Source organism: Oncorhynchus tshawytscha, linkage group LG15 (genome assembly GCF_018296145.1).
Source record: "Oncorhynchus tshawytscha isolate Ot180627B linkage group LG15, Otsh_v2.0, whole genome shotgun sequence".
Taxonomy (NCBI): domain Eukaryota; kingdom Metazoa; phylum Chordata; class Actinopteri; order Salmoniformes; family Salmonidae; genus Oncorhynchus; species Oncorhynchus tshawytscha.
Window position 1 is genome coordinate 24,610,165 of NC_056443.1, and position 21,084 is coordinate 24,631,248.

Below are 21,084 nucleotides of genomic sequence, written 5' to 3' on the forward strand. Positions count from 1 at the left end.
GCAGCTCAGGCATGCTGGAAGGGTTGTACACTACTAGCGATGAGTGGCATATTTTCAGGCACCTGTCCAAGGTGACGAGATAAAGACTCTTTCAGTCCCTTCCAACCTCCTCCTCACCCTCTTTCTGTCTTCAGCTCTGTTGCTCTCTTTTCTGCTCTCTTTCTCTCTGATACACACACGCGCAAACACCCAATGATCTGGAACATGTAATAAGCAAACACCAACTGTGGTATTTTTCACTGTAACTTGACCCAGAGTCATACTTGTATACATCAGCTAGACACCACAAGGAATGGCAAGAAATAAAATGCCTGATAGCTCTGAAAGTGGCAGTTTTATGAAGTTTTCTGTGGAAGCTTTGGCTCTGCTTTGCACCTTGAAGCAAGTGACCATACATGAGCACATTTAGAAGCAGCTTCCAAGAATACAGCAACCAACGTCACGTCCAAGATTTACCACAACTGTTCGGCTACATCCCTCCTCAGCAGGACTAAGAAAGCAATGGAAAGTTAGTGTTCACACAACACACAGTAGAAGAGAAGTGATGGCACAAAGCCCCTCAGAAACTTTACCTGCATGGAGCGTGCCTGTGATGAGTCTGTACAGGTACTGGGCGAATTTAAACATTTCCCTCTTGCACCTCTTCCTGCAGCTGCTCATGATTGCTTCGGGGGTCAGGGGTGAGCGGCACGAGGGGAATGGCGACTCCTTTTCAGGGTGTAATCCTCTTGGTCCTCCCTCTAGGCTTTTGAGTGAAACAGTGACTTTCCTCTCCTCTTGTCATCCAGTCCACTCCACTCCTCTGTCCGGCTACGTTCCCCGGCTTGTGGTCTGGTGTGTGCGTGTGTGAGAGAGAGAGGCGGCCGCGGTAGGCTCATGTGTGTGTGGAGAGCACTGGGGGGGCTCTTCTTAATGTGACAAATCTCTCAGGGCTTCTCTGGCGCCTCCGGGGGATGGCAGCGCAGCGAGCGCTCTGTCAGGGTCAGTTTACCTCTTGGTCCCCACAGGGCTGCTCTGTATTTATTGCCCTCTCTCTTTTTCTCTGCAGTGTCTCTTTCCTCTTTGTCCTCCTCACTGAAGCTTCCCGTTTACAACTGAGGTTATTCTCTCTCCACCCCTCTCTCTAGCTACGTCTGTGCAGTAGCTCTCCACCTCTTACTTTGTCTGTGTAGTATCTCTCCACCTCTCTCTGCCTCTCTTGCTCCAGTACTACGCTGGATGATCACTCTACTCAGCACCATCTGTGGATGTTTTGCCCTCGCCAAGGGGGGAGGGGCTTGTTTGGCCCTAGGGAGGAGGAGAGAGAAGGGGAGGTGGGGAAAGTAGTAGTGGGAAAGTGTCTACCTCAATGAATCAGCAATGACAGAACAGCAGATTACGGGCCTGTCATATCACGCCGCAATGCACTATAACCAGAGATGGACGGTGTTAATTGAATGGAATCTGATTCCCAGGAGAGACAGAGAGAGGGGAGAAACAAAGAGCTTGCGAGAGTGGGATAAGGGGGGGATATGTAGGGATAGATTGAGGTACATAGGGCAGGGAGAAAAAGACCGGATGAGTGGGTGGGTGGGGGGGAGAGAGAGAGACACGAGTGAAAGAGAGAGCGCGAGAAAGAGAGAGAGAGTGTGATAGAGGGAGGGAAGGGAGAAGATATACAATACCAATCAAACGTTTTGACACACCTACTCATTCCAGGGTTTGTCTTCATTTGTACTATTTTCTAAATTGTAGAATAATAGTGAAGACATAAAAACTATGAAATACCACATATGGAATCATGTAGTAACCAAAAAAGTGTTAAACAAATCTAAATATATTTTACATTCTGTAAAGTATCCACCCTTTTCCTTGATGACAGCTTTGCACACTCTTGGCATTCTCTCAACCAGCTTCACCTGGAATGCTTTTCCAACAGTTTTGAAGGAGTTCCCACATATGCTGAGCACTTGTTGGCGGTTTTTACTTCATTCTGCGGTCCAACTCATCCCAAACCATCTCGATTGGGATGAGATCAGGTGATTGTGGAGGCCAGGTCATCTGATGCAGCACTCCATCACTCTCCTTCTTGGTCAAATAGCCTTTACACCGGCTGGAGGTGTGTTGGGTCATTGCCCTGTTGAAAAACAAATGATAGTCTCACTAAGCGCAAACCAGATGGGATGGCGTATCATTGCAGAATGCTATGGTAGCCATGCTGGTTAAGTATGCTTTAAAATAAATTACTGACAGTGTCACAAGCAAAGCATCCCCACACCATCGCACCTCCTCCTCCATGCTTCACGGCGGGATCCACACATACGGAAATCATCCGTTCACCTACTCTGCGTCTCACAAAGACACGGCAGATGGAACCAAAAATCTCTGATTTCCACCGGCTTAATGTCCATTGCTCGCGTGTCTTGGCCCAAGCAAGTGTCTTCTTATTGGTATCCTTTAGTAGTTGTGTCTTTGCAGTAATTCGACTATGAATGCCTGATTCACACAGTCTCCTCTGAACAGTTGATGTTGAAATGTGTCTGTTACTTGAACTCTGTGAAGCATTTTTTTGGACTGGTAACTCTAATGAACTTATGCTCTATAGCAGAGGTAACTCTGCATCTTTCTTTCCTGTGGCGGTCCTCATGAGACAGCTTCATCATAGCTCTTGATGGTTTTTGCGACTGCACTTGAAGAAACATTCAATGTTTTTGAAATCTTACAGGATTGACTGACCTTCATGTCTTAAAGCAATGATCGACTGTTGTTTCTCTTTGCTATATTGTGCTGTTCTTGCGATATGGACTTGGTCATTTACCAAATAGGGATATCTTCTGTATACCACCCCTACCTTGTCACAACACAACTGATTGGCTCAAATGCATTAAGAAGGAAAGAAATTCCACAAATTAACTTAAGGCACACCTGTTAATTGTAATCATTCCATGTGACTACCTCATGAAGCTGGTTGAGAGAATTTCAACAGTGTGCAAAGCTGTCATCAAGGCAAAGGGTGGCTACTTTGAAGAATCTCCAATATAAAACATATTTTGATTTGTTTAACACTTTTTTGGTTACTACATGATTCCATGTGTTATTTCCTTAGTTTTGATGTCTTCACTATTATTCTATAATGTAGAAAATAGTCTAAATAAAGAAAAACCCTTGAATGAGTAGGTGTGTCCTGACTGTTTACTGGCAGTGTAGGTACAGAAGCCAAGGTGAGAGAGTGAGAAAATGAGACGGAAAGAGAGACGAGGAATATTGAGTGAGGATCAGAGAGTGATATGAGGAGAGGTTGGGAGAAGCTGGTTAACAGGGGCAGCCAGGAAAGGGGCTTCCTGCATGTTGCTGGAACCTAATTTAAAGGTAATAACAGCCAGGGAGCCAAGGTTATCTCATCTGGCTTGATAATGACTGACGGGCGGCGCCCATCATATTTTAGTCGCTCAAAACAGCGCCGGCACTAGTGTTCTGATGACATCACGACCAACTTACCAGGACGAGCACATCAACGTCGCCCGCTAATTAGCCTTCGCCTCAATTACGCACATCGATCAATGCCAATGTTTTCCCCAGTCAAAAGAGACAGTCATTAACTCAAACCACGATCAACTCCTAAATCAATTCTCACATGCCCTGCTATCAATTGAAAAAACTGTCCCTTTTCAGTGATATTATTTCAAGGCTGTCAAATGGGTAGTTTGGGAGCTGTGAGGCCTAGGATTCACTATGTGTCTGACTAACATTGGGGAGGCTTGAGCATTCAGGTATGAAATGAGGTGGCTGAAATCTACTGTGAAATGAGGGTAGAGTTCCAAAGGTCATTCCGTGCACACAGAACAGGCAGGCCTATTTTGGGAATGTCGCTCCGAGTGGAGAGCTCTTTTCCGCAAGTGCCGTTGTCGCCTCTGAGGACTCCGACCTCTGCTCTCGCCGGCGCGTGACTCTGAAGTACATTATTTTAGGACAGAGATGAGGAGCACAGGGACTGTTTCCACGTAGAAAAGTGTTTTTGAACAAATTAGAGACATCCTTTCTGTCAAATCCTAAAGCTGTGGATTAAATTCACAACGTCGTTCAAAGCTCCCAAAAATGTACCCAGTAAGAACAACATTAATACAAAATGAAAGTATCACATGATGTCATAATGAAGGACAACTTTAGCATGTCTAATAAACATTTAATCACCACTGACCAAATGCAGTGTTAGAAAGAAATAAGGCTATATATCAACTTACCATGTCAGCTCATTGTCTTTCTTTTTACAAGAACTGAAAGTAAACAAACTACATTGGAATCCAGATCTGGACTAGAACACCAACATCAACTTAAAACTCTCAACCTAAAACTGAAAAATAAAAACAACACCCTTCCTATGTGCCTGCTGCTTCACCCTCTCAAGAGTCCACGATGAATGAGCCAGCCAATACCTGAAGGTGTGCAGCCCTAATCAAGAGCATTCAATAGGAGGCATTTCAATCAGCAAGGTCCGAAAAGTTACATGGAGAGAGAGAGAATTTCTCTCTCAGAGTGCACCATTTTCTCCAAGGGAGAATTTGGGTTGAGAATCTGTGCAGCTCGGGTCACCTCTCACCCAGTGCCTGGTTTCCAATTCCAGCTGTGTTTCCGATAAACAAAAAAGGGCCTTTTAAACGTTTACCTCAAATTCTCATGCAGTTGTGATTCGCTGTAGTTCTACTGGAGTATTTTAAGGACAGGCCATTTTTGTCGATGCACTGCTTTCTGGGATGCTTCAAGTGACATGAGGACAATTTAGTTCTCTGGTCTATCTCTGACAAGACAGACAGATAGTCAGTGGTTCCCTTCACACAAACCTGAGCCAATCTGAACCACTGGCAAAATAAAACCAACTAGTGTACACAATATTTTTTGCGTGTAGCATTATAGTAACAGCAATCGCTCATCTTTGACCAGACATGCAAGTAACTTTTTATAGATTGTTAAATTCGGATCTTCTGTTCCTCGAAATACACACATAATGTATACGATCCATGACCATCACATTCCAAGCCCATATACGTACAGTCAGGACACCCTCAAGACCAGTCATGTTTGCCTTAATGGAAATTGCCTTGGAATTGTCTTGGAAGCCCTGCTGACGTTATGGGATGTTAACAGTCAGGATAGAGTATGTAATAGGCAGCTTCTGTTTTGGTACTGGTATTCCAAAAACGATAATACATGTAAGAACACACCAACAACAAAAAAAACATCACATTTTGGTAATTTTGAGATTCTGTGACGAGACATGGAGCAATGATGAATGATATTGTATGAAATAGGCTAATACTGTATTGTCTCTTGCCAAGTTCTGCCAGATACCGAACCTCTTACTGTCAGTCTAACAGCAGCAAACAGTGAGCAGACATTGCCTTATTTCACACACACACACACACACACACACACACACAGACACACACTTCAAGGGTATTGGGAAGGCCAAGAGAATACTAACCATCACTGCCTGCTGAAGGGAAGGAGGAGGACGACGAGGATAGAGGTGAAGAGAAAAGAGAGAGTGAAGGAGAGAGAACTACAAACAAAGCAAAGAGAATAATAACTTTCCAATGCATTACCTCCGGTCAAAAAATACAAACATTCAAAAACTTTCCGTCTGGCCTATGGACGCTATATGTGAAGCACTGCCTCTGGATCACATATAGCTTACTACTGCAGCATGGGTTCGAGTACTGCCCACTGCTATTTCAGCAAAAAAAAATATATTTTCCACCGTCTCTCTTCTAACCAGTAAAGGATAAAATGACATAAAATATACCTTAAAAGAAATATAAATATACAGTACCAGTCAAAAGTCCGGGCACACCTGCTCAATCAGGGGTTTTTCTTTATTTTTACTATTTTCTACATTATAGAACAATAGCGAAGACATCAAAACTATGTAATAACACATATGGAATCATGTAGTAACCAAAAAAACTGTTAAACAAATCAAAAAATATTTTGAGTTTCTTCAAAGTAGCCACCCTTTGCCTTGATGACAGCTTTGCACACTCTAGGCATTCTCTCAACCAGCTTCATAAGGTAATCACCTGGAATGCGTTTCAATTAACAGTTGTGCCTTGTAAAAGTTAATTTGTGGAATTTCTTTCCTTAATGTGTTTGAGCCAATCAGTTGTGTTGTGACAAGGTAGAGGTGGTATACAGAAGATAGCCCTATTTGCTAAAAGACCAAGTCCATATCATCGCAAGAACAGCTCAAATAAGCAAAGACAAATAACAGTCCATCATTACTTTAAGACAAGGTCAGTCAATCCGGAAAATGTCAAGAACTTTGAAAGTTTCTTCAAGTGCAGTCGCAAAAACCATCAAACGCTATGATGAAACTGTCTCTAGTGAGGACCGCCACAGGAAAGGAAAACCCAGAGTTACCTCCGCTGCAGAGGATAAGTTCATTAGAGTTACCAACCTCAGAAATTGCAGCCAAAAATAAATGCTTCAGAGTTAAAGTAACAGACACATCTCAACATCAACTGTTCAGAGGAGACTGCTTGAATCAGGCCTTCATGGTCGAATTGCTGCAAAGAAACCACTACTAAAGGACACCAATAAGAGGAAGAGACTGTTGGGCCAAGAAACACGAGCAATGGACATTAGACTAGTGGAAATCTGTCCTTTGATCTGGAGTCCAAATTTGAGATTTTTTTTGTTCCAATCGCTGTGTCTTTGTGAGACGCTGTATAGGTGAACGAATGATCTGAGAATGTGTATTTCCAACAGTGAAGCATGGAGGAGGTGGTGTGAAGGTGTGGTGTGGGGGTGCTGTGATTTATTTAGAATTTAAGGCATACTTAACTAGCATGGCTACCACAACATTCTGCAACGATATGCCAACCCATCTGGTTTGGGCTTAGTGGGACTATCATTTGTTTTCAATAGGACAATGACCCAACACACTTCCAAGCTGTGTAAGGGCTATATGACCAAGAAGGAGAGTGATGGAGTGCTGCATCAGATGACATGGCCTCCACAATCAGCCCACCTCAACAGACCTGGCCTCCACAAGCAGCCCTCCTCAAACCAATTGAGATAGTTTGGGATGAGTTGGACTGCAGAGAGAAGGAAAAGCAGCCAACAAGTGCTCAGCATATGTGAAACTCCTTCAAGACTGTTGGAAAAGCATTCCAGGTGAAGCTTATTGAGAGAATGCCAAGAATGTGCAAAGCTGTCATGAATGCAAAGGGTGGCTACTTTGAAGAATCTAAAATCTAAAACATATTAAGATTTTTAACACTTTTTTGGTTACTACATGATTTCATAGTTGAGGTCTTCACTATTATTCTACAATGTAGAAAATAGTCAAATGTAGAAAATAGTAAAAAAAAATAAAGAAAAACCCTTCAATGACATTGTCCATGTGTGATATTCGGAGTAATCCCAATATTATGTCTAAAAGACACACCTGGATTCAGAATTTGTGAGGATGGACATTTCATACGCAATGCATAGTATGTCACGTACATGTATCTCTGGATATCGAATGAGTCCATATCCGGAATAGACTCATTCGATATCCTGAGAAGCATGTACGTGACATCCTATACATTGCATAGGAATGGGAATAATTTTGCACGCCCAATTTTTCAGTTTTTGATTTGTTAAAAAAGTTTGAAATATCCAATAAATGTCATTCCACTTCATGATTGTGTCCCACTTGTTGTTGATTCTTCACAAAAAAATACAGTTTTATATCTTTATGTTCGAAGCCTGAAATGTGGCAAAAGGTCGCAAAGTTCAAGGGGGCCGAATACTTTCGCAAGGCACTGTATGAAGTCCATATTTTTATTTCGTGCAGATATCATTTTTGGATTCCCTCCGGATATCATACATAGTATGGCCGGATATTGACTCATTAGATAGGCCATGTTGACATTATATTTTCTCTACATGTTGACAAATACTGGAAGTAGGCCAACATAAGCTCAGCCAAAAAAGAAACGTCCTCTCACTGTCAACTGCATTTATTTTCACCAAACTTAATATTTGTATGAACATAACAAGATTCAACAACTGAGACATAAACTGAACAAGTTCCACAGACATGTGACTAATAGAAATTGAATAATTTGTCCCTGAACAAAGGGGGGGGGGTCAAAATCAGAAGTAAAAGTCAATGCAGCTGGTGGCCACACCAGATACTAAGTACCGCAGTGCATCTCCTCCTCATGGACTGCACCAGATTTGCCAGTTCTTACTGTGCGATGTTACCCTACTAATCCACCAACATACTCTTCCCAGACATTTCTGGGGGAAATGGCCATAGCACTCACCCTCTGATCCAACAGATCCCAGACGTGCTCAATGGGATTGAGATCCGAGCTCTTCACTGGCCATGGCAGAACACTGACATTCCTGTCTTGCAGGAAATCACGCACAGTACGAGCAGTATGGCTGGTGGCATTGTCATGCTGGAGGGTCATGTCAGGATGAGCCTGCAGGAAGGGTACCTCATGAGTGAGGAGGATGTCTTCCTTGTAACGCGCAACGTTGAGATTGCCTGCAATGACAACAAGCTCAGTCCGATGATGCTGTGACACGCCGCCCCATACCATGATGGACCCTCCACCTCCAAATCGATCCCGCTCCAGAGTACAGGCCTCGGTGTAATGCTCATTCCTTCAACGATAAACGTGAATCCGACCATCACCCCTGGTGAGACAAAACCGCGACTCGTCAGTGAAGATCACTTTTTGCCAGTCCTGTCTGGTCCAGCGACAGTGGGATTGTGCCCATAGGCAATGTTGTTGCCTGTGATGTAATTAAATTATCTTTGAAAGACAGGATCCTGAAAAGGGGGTGTTTCAATTTTTGCTGAGTTTAGTATATTTTCTCAGCACATACAATGTATATGCTCTTGGCTGAGGTCTATATCAAGATCTTGATATGCATTTTGATATGCTAAATAAGGACCATTTCTGAATATTTATTTGAGTTTGAGGACATGCTCAATAATGTGACAAATATAAAATCCATATCATTATAACAGACACTATAAATTGTGTATTATCTCTGGATAAAGGAATGCACAACCGCAAGCTAAAATCCCTAACTGGTAGCCTAGCAACAAGAATCACGTATTTTCTGCTGCGGAGTTCCAACTGCTATTTTTCAATTTGGTTGCGACAAATGAGTGTGTAAACGATGTGGACGAACTGACAAATGGAGAAACAAAAAGGTGAAAAGCTGTTAAACGTCTTATGGCTTAGATCCCGCTAACGTGATCGATATGACAACAGCCAGTGAAAGTGCAGGGCGCCAAATTCAAAACAACAGAAATCTCATAATTACAATTCCTCAAACATAGAAGTATTTTACACCATTTTAAAGATAAACTTGTTGTTAATCCCACCACAGTGTCCGATTTAAAAAAGGCTATAAAGCGAAAGCACACCAAACGATTATGCTAGGTCACCACCTAGTCACAGAAAAACACAGCCATTTTTCCAGCCAAAGAGAGGAGTCACAAAAAGCAGAAATAGAGATAAGATTAATCACTAACCTTTGATGATCTTAATCAGATGACACTCATAGGACTTCATGTTACACAATACATGTATGTTTTGTTCGATAAAGTTCATATTTATATAAAAAAATCTGGGTTTACATTGGCGCGTTATGTTCAGTAGTTCCAAAACATCTGGTGATTTTGCAGAGAGCCACATCAATTTACAGAAATACTCATCATAAATATTGATGAAAATACAAGTGTTATGCATGGAACTGTAGATAAACTTATCCTTAAGAAAATGTGCTAATTTGCCCAGTAGACAGTAGGGCTTGCTAGGCTTGATAGGGGGGTAAGCGCGAACTATCCTAACCCAATCAAACCTCAAGGTGACGGCTAATGTTGTAAAACGTTTAGGCATATTTGGGATTACTGGTTAATATAAGATAGTTAGTTAGCTAACTATAAACTTGGCTGTATACTGAACAAAAATATAAAATGCAACATGTAAAGTGTTGGTCCCATGTTTCATGAGCTGAAATAAAAGATCCCAGAAATGTTCCATTTGCACAAAAAGATTATTTCTCTCAAATATTTTGCACAAATTTGTTTACATCCCTGTTTGTGAGCATTACTCCTTTGCCAAGATAATCCATCCACCCAACAGGTGTGGCATATCAAGAAGCTGAATAAACAGCATGATCATTACACAGGTGCACCTTGTGCTGGGGACAATAAAAGGCCAGTATCCTAAAATGTTCAGTTTTGTCACACAACACAATGCCACAGATGTCAAATTTTGAGGGAGTGCGCAATTTGCATGCTGACTGCAGGAATGTCCACCAGAGCTGTTGCCAGAGAACTGAATGTTAATTTCTCTACCATAAGCCGCTTCCAACGTCATTTTAGAGAAATTGGCAGTACGTGCAACCGGCCTCAAACCGCAGAGCACGTGTAACCACGCCAGCCCAGGACCTCCACATCCGGCATCAGATTTCCTTACATGAACTGTAACTCAGTCAAATCTTTGAAATTATTGCATGTTGCGTTTATATTTTTGTTCAGTGTAGAAAGTCACCTCTGAGTACAATACGTATACATTATCACATCTTCAGCTCTAACCTTGTTGTAATTCACTCCTGACACCAAAAGGAGCCGATAGGTCATATAAACGTGTTTTCTTTGACACAAGACACATGCATCCTGGTTAAAATACATGCCTTGACATATCAAATGTATTTATAAAGCCCTTTTTACATCAGCAGATGTCACAAAGTGCTATACAGAAACAAGGCCTAAAACCCCAAACAACAAGCAATGCAGATGTAGAAGCACGGTGGCTAAGAAAAACTCCATAGAAAGGCAGGAACCTAGGAAGAAACCTAAAGAGGAACCAGGCTCTGAGTGGTGGCCAGTCCTCATCTGGCCGTGCTGGGTGGATAGTAGAAGAGTACATCGCCATATCAGAAAGATAATGTAAGATAAATGTTACACTAAGATACATCTATTTTCAAAAGTGTCCCATCTCTTTACTGTCAATGTTAAAATCACAAGGCCATGAAACCCAATGTGACAAACAAGCCATTCCAACCAATAACGGCGCCCATAAGAGCCGATTGTATCAAAAGTGTAACATTACACACTAAGCAGATCAATCACCTTCATGTGATGGATCGTTCAATATGCCGTGGATTTAACCCCCAACACTCAACAACCCCTGGGGTGTGCTTTTCCCAAGCTTTATGGGGAAGGGCAAAGCACGTCCACTAAAAAAAGGAAACATTTTCTGAGACGAGACGATAAAGGAAGAGCCTGTCAAACTGTCTTGGGAAGGAGAGCTTTTGGGTGCCGATAGCTCTGAAGGCAAAGCGATGCCTTTTTCGAGACAACTGTGTTATCAGTGACATTTGGAGTTTCATGCACTGAGCGGTTTCAGAAATGAGCCAGGTTAGCATCCTCCGAGCTCCCTAAACTGCTATGACAGTTTGCGAATGTTAGCTCACCTGCGCCCGTGGGCAATTGTGGAGAAGCCATATGGTGTTCATCCTTGTGTTCATTTGAATCTGAGATGGTTCTGTATCCACGCAAAGACTTTGGACATTTTTTCGACCTATAACTAGGCAATACTGAACCATATGGATAATCATATGAATTAAGTGTCAGAGCAGTACTTGATACTCCAGGTATGATTTTATATGCAGTTTTGCATGCAGGGAAGAGCATTGAAATTTGGGCTATTTCTAATGCTCATCTGCAGTCAGTGGTCTTTTGCATTCACTTCCATGTCTCAGTCTCCTACTATAGCTCATTTGCAAATGGTTATTCCATCACAGAATATTGATATAATCCCCAACAGTAGAAACTGGTTGATGTGGTACTTGAGCTTTACAAAGAAACTTGCAGAGTCAAATTCATTCCTCCTTGTGGGATTTTTATTTATTTATATGTGCCATTATGCTTCAGATGTCCTATCGCAGTATCAGAAGCAGCTATTCTGTAAGACGAATGACACGCAGATAAGGGTAGACTTGGTTTTCTTTGTCCATTTACGAAGCCTACTGCTGAAGAGAGGCTGTAATGGACAACTTATCTTTGGGCAAGTTTAGACAACTTTTCCAGAGCTATCTCAAATAGAGAGCAAAGAGGACGATTGTTGGCATGGCTCCAGGTTCCACTAGGGAGATAATGCTTTGTTATCCTGCCTCTCCTTTTAATTTGGTCGTTTTGGGTTGTTAAAAGCGGTCTCGGCTTTTCTTTGTTGGGTTGCGAGTCTTTATGTCTGTTAATGTCCATTTACTCTTCTCTCTGTGTGTGAATCATTGTTCTCTCTTGCAGTCTTTTATGGGGGTTTTCACCTCTGGCAGGGTATCAGAGTCTGATTACAGGCAAGGTCGCCAGATCAGGCTAATCAAATATAATGCACAGCCATATGTGGGTCTGGCGGTCATGAATTGTTGTAAGCCAGTGATTGTCAAGCAAATAACTTCCGGTCTCACGGTAATTGACTGTTAATTAACATAAACACATTTAGCATCTCCTGGCTTCCACTCATAGCCTACAAGCCACTGATGCAGACCTCTGTACCCTCGCAAGGCTGCAGGCCCAGACGGCATCCCCAGCCGCGCCCTCAGAGCATGCGCAGACCAGCTGGCTGGTGTGTTTATGGACATATTCAATCAATCCCTATCCCAGTCTGTTGTTCCCACATGCTTCAAGAGGGCCACCATTTTTCCTGTTCCCAAGAAAGCTAAGGTAACTGAGCTAAACGACTACCGCCCCGTAGCACTCACTTCCGTCATCATGAAGTGCTTTGAGAGACTAGTCAAGGACCATATCACCTCCACCCTACCTGACACCCTAGACCCACTCCAATTTGCTTACCGCCCAAATAGGTCCACAGACGATGCAATCTCAACCACCCTGCACACTGCCCTAACCCATCTGGACAAGAGGAATACCTATGTGAGAATGCTGTTCATCGACTACAGCTCGGCATTCAACACCATAGTGCCCTCCAAGCTCGTCATCAAGCTCAAGACCCTGGGTCTCGACCCCGCCCTGTGCAACTAGGTACTGGACTTCCTGACGGGCCGCCCCCAGGTGGTGAGGGTAGGCAACAACATTTCCACCCCGCTGATCCTCAACACTGGGGCCCCACAAGGGTGCGTTCTGAGTCAAGTTTGCGGATGACACAACAGTGGTAGGCTTGATTACCAACAACGACGAGACTGCCTACAGGAAGGAGGTGAGGGCCCTCGGAGTGTGGTGTCAGGAAAATAACCTCACACTCAACGTCAACAAAACTAAGGAGATGATTGTGGACTTCAGGAAACAGCAGAGGGAACACCCCCTATCCACATCGATGGAACAGTAGTGGAGAGGGTAGTAAGTTTTAAGTTCCTCGGCGTACACATCGCAGACAAACTGAATTGGCCCACCCACACAGACAGCATCGTGAAGAAGGTGCAGCAGCGCCTCTTCAACCTCAGGAGGCTGAAGAAATTTGGCTTGTCACCAAAAGCACTCAAACTTCTACAGATGCACAATCGAGAGCATCCTGTCGGGCTGTATCACCGCCTGGTATGGCAACTGCTCCGCCCACAACCGTAAGGCTCTCCAGAGGGTAGTGAGGTCTGCACAACGCATCACCGGGGGCAAACTACCTGCCCTCCAGGACACCTACACCACCCGATGTCACAGGAAGGACATAAAGATCATCAAGGACAACAACCACCCGAGCCACTGCCTGTTCACCCCGCTATCATCCAGAAGGCGAGGTCAGTACAGGTGCATCAAAGCTGGGACCGAGAGACTGAAAAACAGCTTCTATCTCAAGGCCATCAGACTGGTAAACAGCCACCACTAACATTGAGTGGCTGCTGCCAACACACTGACACTGACACTGACTCAACTCCAGCCACTTTAATAATGGGAATTGATGGGAAATTATGTCAAATATATCACTAGCCACTTTAAACAATGCTACCTAATATAATGTTTATATACCCTACATTATTCATCTCATATGTATATGTATATACTGTACTCTATATCATCTACTGCATCTTTATGTAATACATGCATCACTAGCCACTTTAACTATGCCACTTTGTTTACATACTCATCTCATATGTATATACTGCACTCAATACCATCTACTGTATCTTGCCTATGCCGCTCTGTACCATCACTCGCTTTATCCCCTTACACTTGTGTCTATAAGGTAGTAGTTTTGGAATTGTTAGCTAGATTACTTGTTGGTTATTACTGCATTGTCGGAACTAGAAGCACAAGCATTTCGCTACACTCGCATTAACATCTGCTAACCATGTGTATGTAAAAAATAAAATTGGTTTTGATTTGATCTACATTTTTAAAAGTCTAATAAATCCATGTAATATAACCTAAATCCATTATTTATTTTAGACAGGTCTAAAGAAACATGATAGAAAGAAAATGTAGTGTATTTCTGAAGAACAGAATAACATACTCTGAGTTGTCCTTGTGTTAGGCCATGACCTGGCTATGACATATGGCTGTGGGTTACACTAGTTCATTTAGCAGATAAGATTTGTTTAGAATTCTGTGGCATTATTTTATAGTATGTAGAACACAATTGAACATAGCTGAATAAAATAGAAAGGATATTTTCTCCAAACGTTTTGTGGGAGTGCACACATGCAGCTATTCTGTGTTGTCGTGACGTTGTATTAGTTAATGTGACGACTGTTGCTCATCGAATGACTAAAGTTTCTAATTGCGTCATTAACTGAATCAAGCAATTATTAACTCGTTAACCCGGGCACCATGGGAAAACTAGTTTTTATTGGAGTTTCTATTTCCCAAATGAACTCAAAAGAATATCAGAATATCGATTTTACAACAGCCGCTAATTCACCAGTTACCTCTACCATCTCGTTCTGAACGTCGTATAGTCCGTGAATCTGCACGGACCCGGGTCTCACCAATGAGTTCGTACCACACCAATCTTAGTTGAATATTTATTTACTAAAAAGCTAAAATGATGATAAAAGATAGTACAACGGGCCAACACACTATGGCGCGTGTTCAAAGAGAGAGAGAAAAAAGAAAGTACACGAGAGAAATATACATTTGGGTGAATTTGTCAGCTATGCTTAATCTAACCCTAGCCTTGCCCCAAACTGCCTCTCTTATGGGTCAGAATATAATGATGTAATTACGTGGGGAAGTTCGCTGTGGATCCTCACATGGACCGTTCAGGCTGCTCAATGATGCACTTCTCTGGCGCACCTTTCTGGTCGTCCTCACGATGTCAGTGTCCTTTTGGCTTAGGAGTCTGTTCCCTCACCCTTGCTATGGAAGGGGTCTTCCGAGGACAGACAGCTCTTTAGCTCAGAGCTCAAAGCATAGGAATGAAACCATTTAGATACCACGAGTCGCTGGGATTGGATGCTAAGGGGGTCCGGCTTGAATTCACCCATTAGACACAGCTACTCACCCGTAGCGTGGGTAGAAAAAGATTTGTCTTCAAACTTGTGTTGCGTTCTGGGTTCATTTACTTTTTAGACCTTGGCTGCAGCTTGGGTCACGTAGTCTTCACAGGAAATTCTTTATTCACAGGTTTTATACCCTCTGGTCAGAAGTGGGCGTAACTGCCTTTAGGGCAATTCTCTGGGTGTACCAAGTTAAGAGGGCAAGGTCTAGATTTTACTCAAATCCAATTTTAGACAACTAACTTCACATTTCATCTTCCCAAAACATTCTCTTTGATTTGGATATTTTCCATACAATGTACAATGTATAAACATCAAGCATATACTAGGAAAACTCTTCACGTTACAATGTTTTTGTAATAACGTCATCTATTAACCTTTAATAACAAAACAAAAATGACATACATTTTCATATTCCATCTATCATCATGACCACCATTGTGGCTGACGGAAACCATTGTTCCAAAGTCCCTTTATTTCATGTTTAATGTTCCGAGGCTGGTTCTCCATAGTAACAGGACAAAGGAATTTGTCTGTGGCCTGAGATTTATCAGGGGCGTGAGGGGTCATAAAAACCCCACATCTTCAGACCCCTAGATCTCTCCTCCTCTGTTGGGGTTGAGAGATAATCTGTAGGGTTGTGGTCTCCTGTAACCTGACCTGATCAGGACAGTCATGACAGTGTTGAGCGGTTCACAAAGATATAGGTACTCCTATATGCTTAATTTAGAGTTATTTATGGAACATTAGTTTTGATAAACATTTTGGGCTATACGTTTTGATTTTGTCACATGTGCTCCCTCTCTGGCCTCAAGGTCACCAGGCTGCTCATTATGTCGCACACCTGTCACCATCGTTACTCGCACCTGCGCATCGTCAGACTCACCTGGACTCCATTGCTTCCCTGATTACCTTCCCTATATATGTCACGCCCTTTGGTTCCTTTCCCAGGCGTCAATCTCGCATTTACAATTTGACAAGCACTTGATAACACCTCGAATTTCCTGTCTGCAGCCCCTTAATAAAATACATGCCTATTGCAGCTAGTGGCCGTTGTGCTCTTGGGTTGAATATTAAAATTGCCTTCTCCCGGCTGCGTGCCGAAGCACCTTTCACGTTGATTTTCAGCAAACTTAACATGTGTAAATATTTGTATGAACATAACAAGATTCAACAACTGAGACATAAACTGAACAAGTTCCACAGACATGTGACTAACAGAAATTGAATAATGTGTCCCTGAACAAAGAGGGTTTCAAAATCAAAAGTAACAGTCATTATCTGGTGTGGCCACCAGCTGCATTACATACTGCAGTGGATCTCCTCCTCATGGACTGCACCAGATTAGCCAGTTCTTGCTGTGAGAGGTTATCCCACTCTTCCACCAAGGCACCTGCAAGCACTTTTTGCCCGTCTTGTCTGGTCCAGCAATGGTGGGTTTGTGCCCATAGGCGATGTTGTTGCCGGTGATGTCTGGTGAGGACCTGCCTTACAACAGACCTACAAGCCCTCTCAACCTATTGTGGACAGTCTGAGCACTGATGGAGGGATTGTGCGTTCCTGGTGTAACTCGGGCAGTTGTTGTTTCCATCCTGTACCTGTCACGCAGGTGTGATGTTCGGATGTACCGATCCTGTGCAGGTGTTGTTACACGTGGTCTGCCACTGCAAGGACAATCGGCTGTCCGTCCTGCCACCCTGTAGCGCTGTCTTAGGCGTCTCACAGTACGGACATTGCAATTTATTGCCCTGGCCACATCTGCAGTCCTCATGCTTCCTTGCAGCATGCCTAAGGCACGTTCACGCAGATGAGCAGGGACCCTGGGCATCTTTCTTTTGGTGTTTTTCAGAGTCAGTTGAAAGGCCTCTTTAGTGTCCTAAGTTTTCATAACTGTGACCTTAATTGCCTACCGTCTGTAAACTGTTAGGGTCTTAATGACCATTCCACAGGTGCATGATCATTAGCTGATGGGATCCTCCTCTTTTTAATAGAGGCCATCACTCGGTTTTGTCACGCAATTGCATAGCCTATAGAAATGTTGCACAACATGAGCTCATGGGCTCTCATTAAGTGTTTGATTAGATTTTGCATTGATGTCAGAGTGATTAGAGGGACAATAGATTGCTGAGTACCAGGCAGTTAGAAAGTTTGGCAGGCTACTAATGACCAGCAGCAGCATCAGAGCTTGGAGAAGCCTAATTACCATGACTAAAAAGTCACATGGAATTTGACTGCTGTCATGACTCATGACCACCGCCGTGGCCGTAATATGGTCACCGTAACAGCCCTAGGTCTGGGAAATCTGTTCGTCTGGGATTTAATGTAAAGTGTGTGGCGCCTGAAGCCTGACAATGCAAATGTGAGGGTCCTTATGTTTTCAATGTGTAGATTTACAGGTGGGGTTCTTGTAATGGCAAGGTAATTAACTATACTTTCAGCAGTGCCACAACATAGTATGATTATTGGTTGTGGTCCAAAGCAGTATTTAGATTTGCTTAGAGGTGACTATAAATGACTCAAGCCACACAAAATAAAAAAACATCAAGAGCCACTGAATCAAGGTCTAAAAGCATTACCATATCAACCTCGGTGGAGAACAATGATGACTCCCTACCATTTGTAGTCACCATCTGTAACACGAGAGACTCTTGTCTGTACCACTGCTTTCTTAAGCAGGGAGGAGTGCCAGAAAAGCAGATAGCATCTAGAGCACATTTGAGACGGAGTTACAGCTACCTAAGAACATCCCAAAGGCCAAAACCCGCTTTGGTCAGGCTGACACCAAGGAGTCAGCCTGACAAATTACAGGACATCGAGGGACAGACAGAAGAGAAGCTAAAGATTATCTGAGACAGACAGTCAAAACGTGGATATGGGACAATTTAAAAAAATATATGTGTAGGAGACATTCCTGAAAACTGAAGTGAAGAACAAAAAACATGGTAGGTCTCAGAGAAAGAGAGTCGGAATAAAGACGACACTGGTGACAATATCTCCTAGTCTGCTGGGGCCAACTGACAAATTAGTTAGGGAACAGACAGGGATGGTCCAGGAGTGGGAGACACATTGAGGAAGAGGGGAGAGGGAGAGAGAAGTGGAGAGTAATGAAGACCTCAGGGCTGGGGGGAAATGATAACGACGATCTATCGCTCTCTTTGATGGAGTGAGAGTTCTTTGCTCATTTTGCCTTCCCTTACCATTCCTCGGGCCAAAAAAGTCTTTAAATATGATGCCCCTCTACAGACATATACCATCCATCTCATCATTGACAGGGAAGAAACTCTGCCTTAGCAGTAGAGTAGGACCCTGGTAATGGTTAATAACCATTACATAAGGGGCTAGTTGCATATTGAACAAGGAAACAGTAAGTACACATATCGTCCCCCATGAATGAAGCAGTTCCCCCCTTGGGCCAATCAGTGTCATTTTTTAAATGCCCGATCTCTATGGCAAGACGCATCCTTCACCCAAGTTTCGTCAAAAATCGGTGGTGTCAGATATCACGTGGGTTAGATAGCTCATATAGTACCAAAGTTGGTTAAAATACAAATATCCTTGACGGATTTAATGACAATGTTTAATGATTAATGTTTTTTTGTTCAATAGCGTCCATGTTGGTTTAGGTACTAATCTGGAAAATATTGCGTTGAGAGACGTTTGTCCAGAAGAGTAGCGTTTAAGTGTTTTCACAAAATTCTAACTGGTGGAAAATCCATAATGGTGGACTTTATGGGTCCCTCAGGAAAATGTGTTCCTTGTGAGGAGATGTACAGTATGTGCCAAATTTCATGACTTGGGGTCAAACGGAGTGAGCGGCATGACCTTTCAAAGTTAGCATTTTCAATCTCTTATAGCGCCACCATCTGCACCATGTATCAGCAGGTAGCCTAGTGGTTAAGAGTGTTGGGCCAGAAACCAAAAGGTCGCTGGTTCGAGTCTGTCTATGTGCTCTTGAGCAATGCACTTAAACCCTAATTGCTCCCGTAAGTCGCTCTGAATAAGAGCATCTGCTAAATGAATGAAATGTAAGGTCAAATGTAATTCACCCAAGTTTCGTCATAAATCGGCCCAGTGCTGTCTGACATATTGCATGTGAAGAAAGAAAGGAAAGAGAAATCAACTCCCCGATTTCATTGTGAGGTACCATTATAATCTGTAATAGCATGGTGTAGGCCTACATCTTTCACCTGAAATCATCATTGCTTTCTCTGTTAAACTGTCAAATACTTTTAGGGAGTAAGCCTGAAAGGTCTGAACAGACCACCATCCAACTGTCCTAAATCTGGGTCTAGACTAGAGACACTCCTGTGGCTATTTCACATAGGTCACTTTTGGTTTCCTCACAAATAGCGCCACAGGGTGTAATTATTGTCCGGTGCACTTTCTCTGCCCACAGAGGAGATATATGGGGGATAAAACAGAAGTAGGGGATAATACTGAAGAGCCATTTACTATACGACTGTTTTTGCATTATGGTGGATTACAGGATGCTGAGCTACGCCACTAATGACTGAACAGCTACCACACCCATGGTGTTCAGGTGGAGACTGAGGTGAGGCAAATTTCCCTGTAAAAGCCAAATACAGGTGCCTCGTTTAGCCAATATTAAGCCTTCCCATTAGAAGCACAATATCAATGCGCATTAAATATGCAGTGTAAATATCAAAATTAGACATGTTAGATGCCAACGCTCATCTATAGGAAATATTCAGTTTTCCCATATCCTGTGATAAATCTTACATTTGCATGCGAGTCATTTCACAGACACTCTTATCCACAGCAATTTTCAATAAAATGCAGTCAACTATGGGAGGGATGAAACAACCACATGGGGCTTTCCAGTGATGTGGCACTAAGGGTTCCAATCCAGTGTGTTTGAGCAATCAATTAGCAACAGAAAGGTGGGGTAATCCTTTCCATACACTCGAAGGGCAATGTCATCTCGTGAGATGTGCTTAATTGGAGGTCCTTAATGAGTTCAATTAGTACAAATCAAGAGATGAGAGAGAGAGTGTTAACATGAAGTGATTGCAATCTATCAAGAGACCCATTTATGGTATTCATGGAACACTTTGTCCTCTGTTAAGTACCTTTGGACATGCCATTTTAATTAAATATCTTAAATTGTGCCATTAATAAATTCAGAGTTGTAAAATAAGAACATGTAAGACTTCAGGATGGACTGTGAGCATATAGAAAAATACATTTGCGGGATAATTTTGTTTCGTCAGAAATTAGCTATATATGCAGGGCTTCAAACTATTCTAAACTGAACAAAAATATAAATGCAACATTTAAAGTGTTGGTCCCATGTTTCTTGAGCTGAAATAAAATTTAAAAAATCCCAGAAATGTTCCATACACAGAAAAAGCGTATTTCTCTCAAATGTTGCACCCAAATACATCCCTGTTAGTGAGCATTTCTCCTTTGCCAAGATTATCCATCCACCTGATAGGTGTGGCATATCAAGAAGCTGATTAAACAGCATGATCATTACATCGGTGAACCTTGTGCTGGGGACAATAGAAGGCCACTCTAAAAATGTACAGTTTTGTCACACAACACAATGCCACAGATGTCTCAAGTTTTGAATGTCCACCAGAGCTGTTGACATAATTGAATGTTAATTTATCTACCATAAGC

General features: G+C 42.7%; 1 protein-coding gene across 2 annotated transcripts in view; it reads right to left on the reverse strand.

The window, feature by feature from the left end:
- Positions 1-21,084, reverse strand: part of LOC112214699 (Kv channel-interacting protein 4) — a 250,084-nt gene that overhangs the window by 173,177 nt on the left and 55,823 nt on the right. The window contains exon 1 of one of the 2 annotated variants that reach the window (XM_024373651.2): positions 573-1,249. The exons of the other annotated variant lie outside the window; for it this stretch is intronic. Within the exon in view, the coding sequence (XP_024229419.1) occupies positions 573-660 (88 nt within the window). The 5' untranslated portion in view covers positions 661-1,249. Of the gene's footprint in view, positions 1-572; positions 1,250-21,084 lie in introns of those variants that run through there. 2 annotated transcript variants of the gene reach the window in all.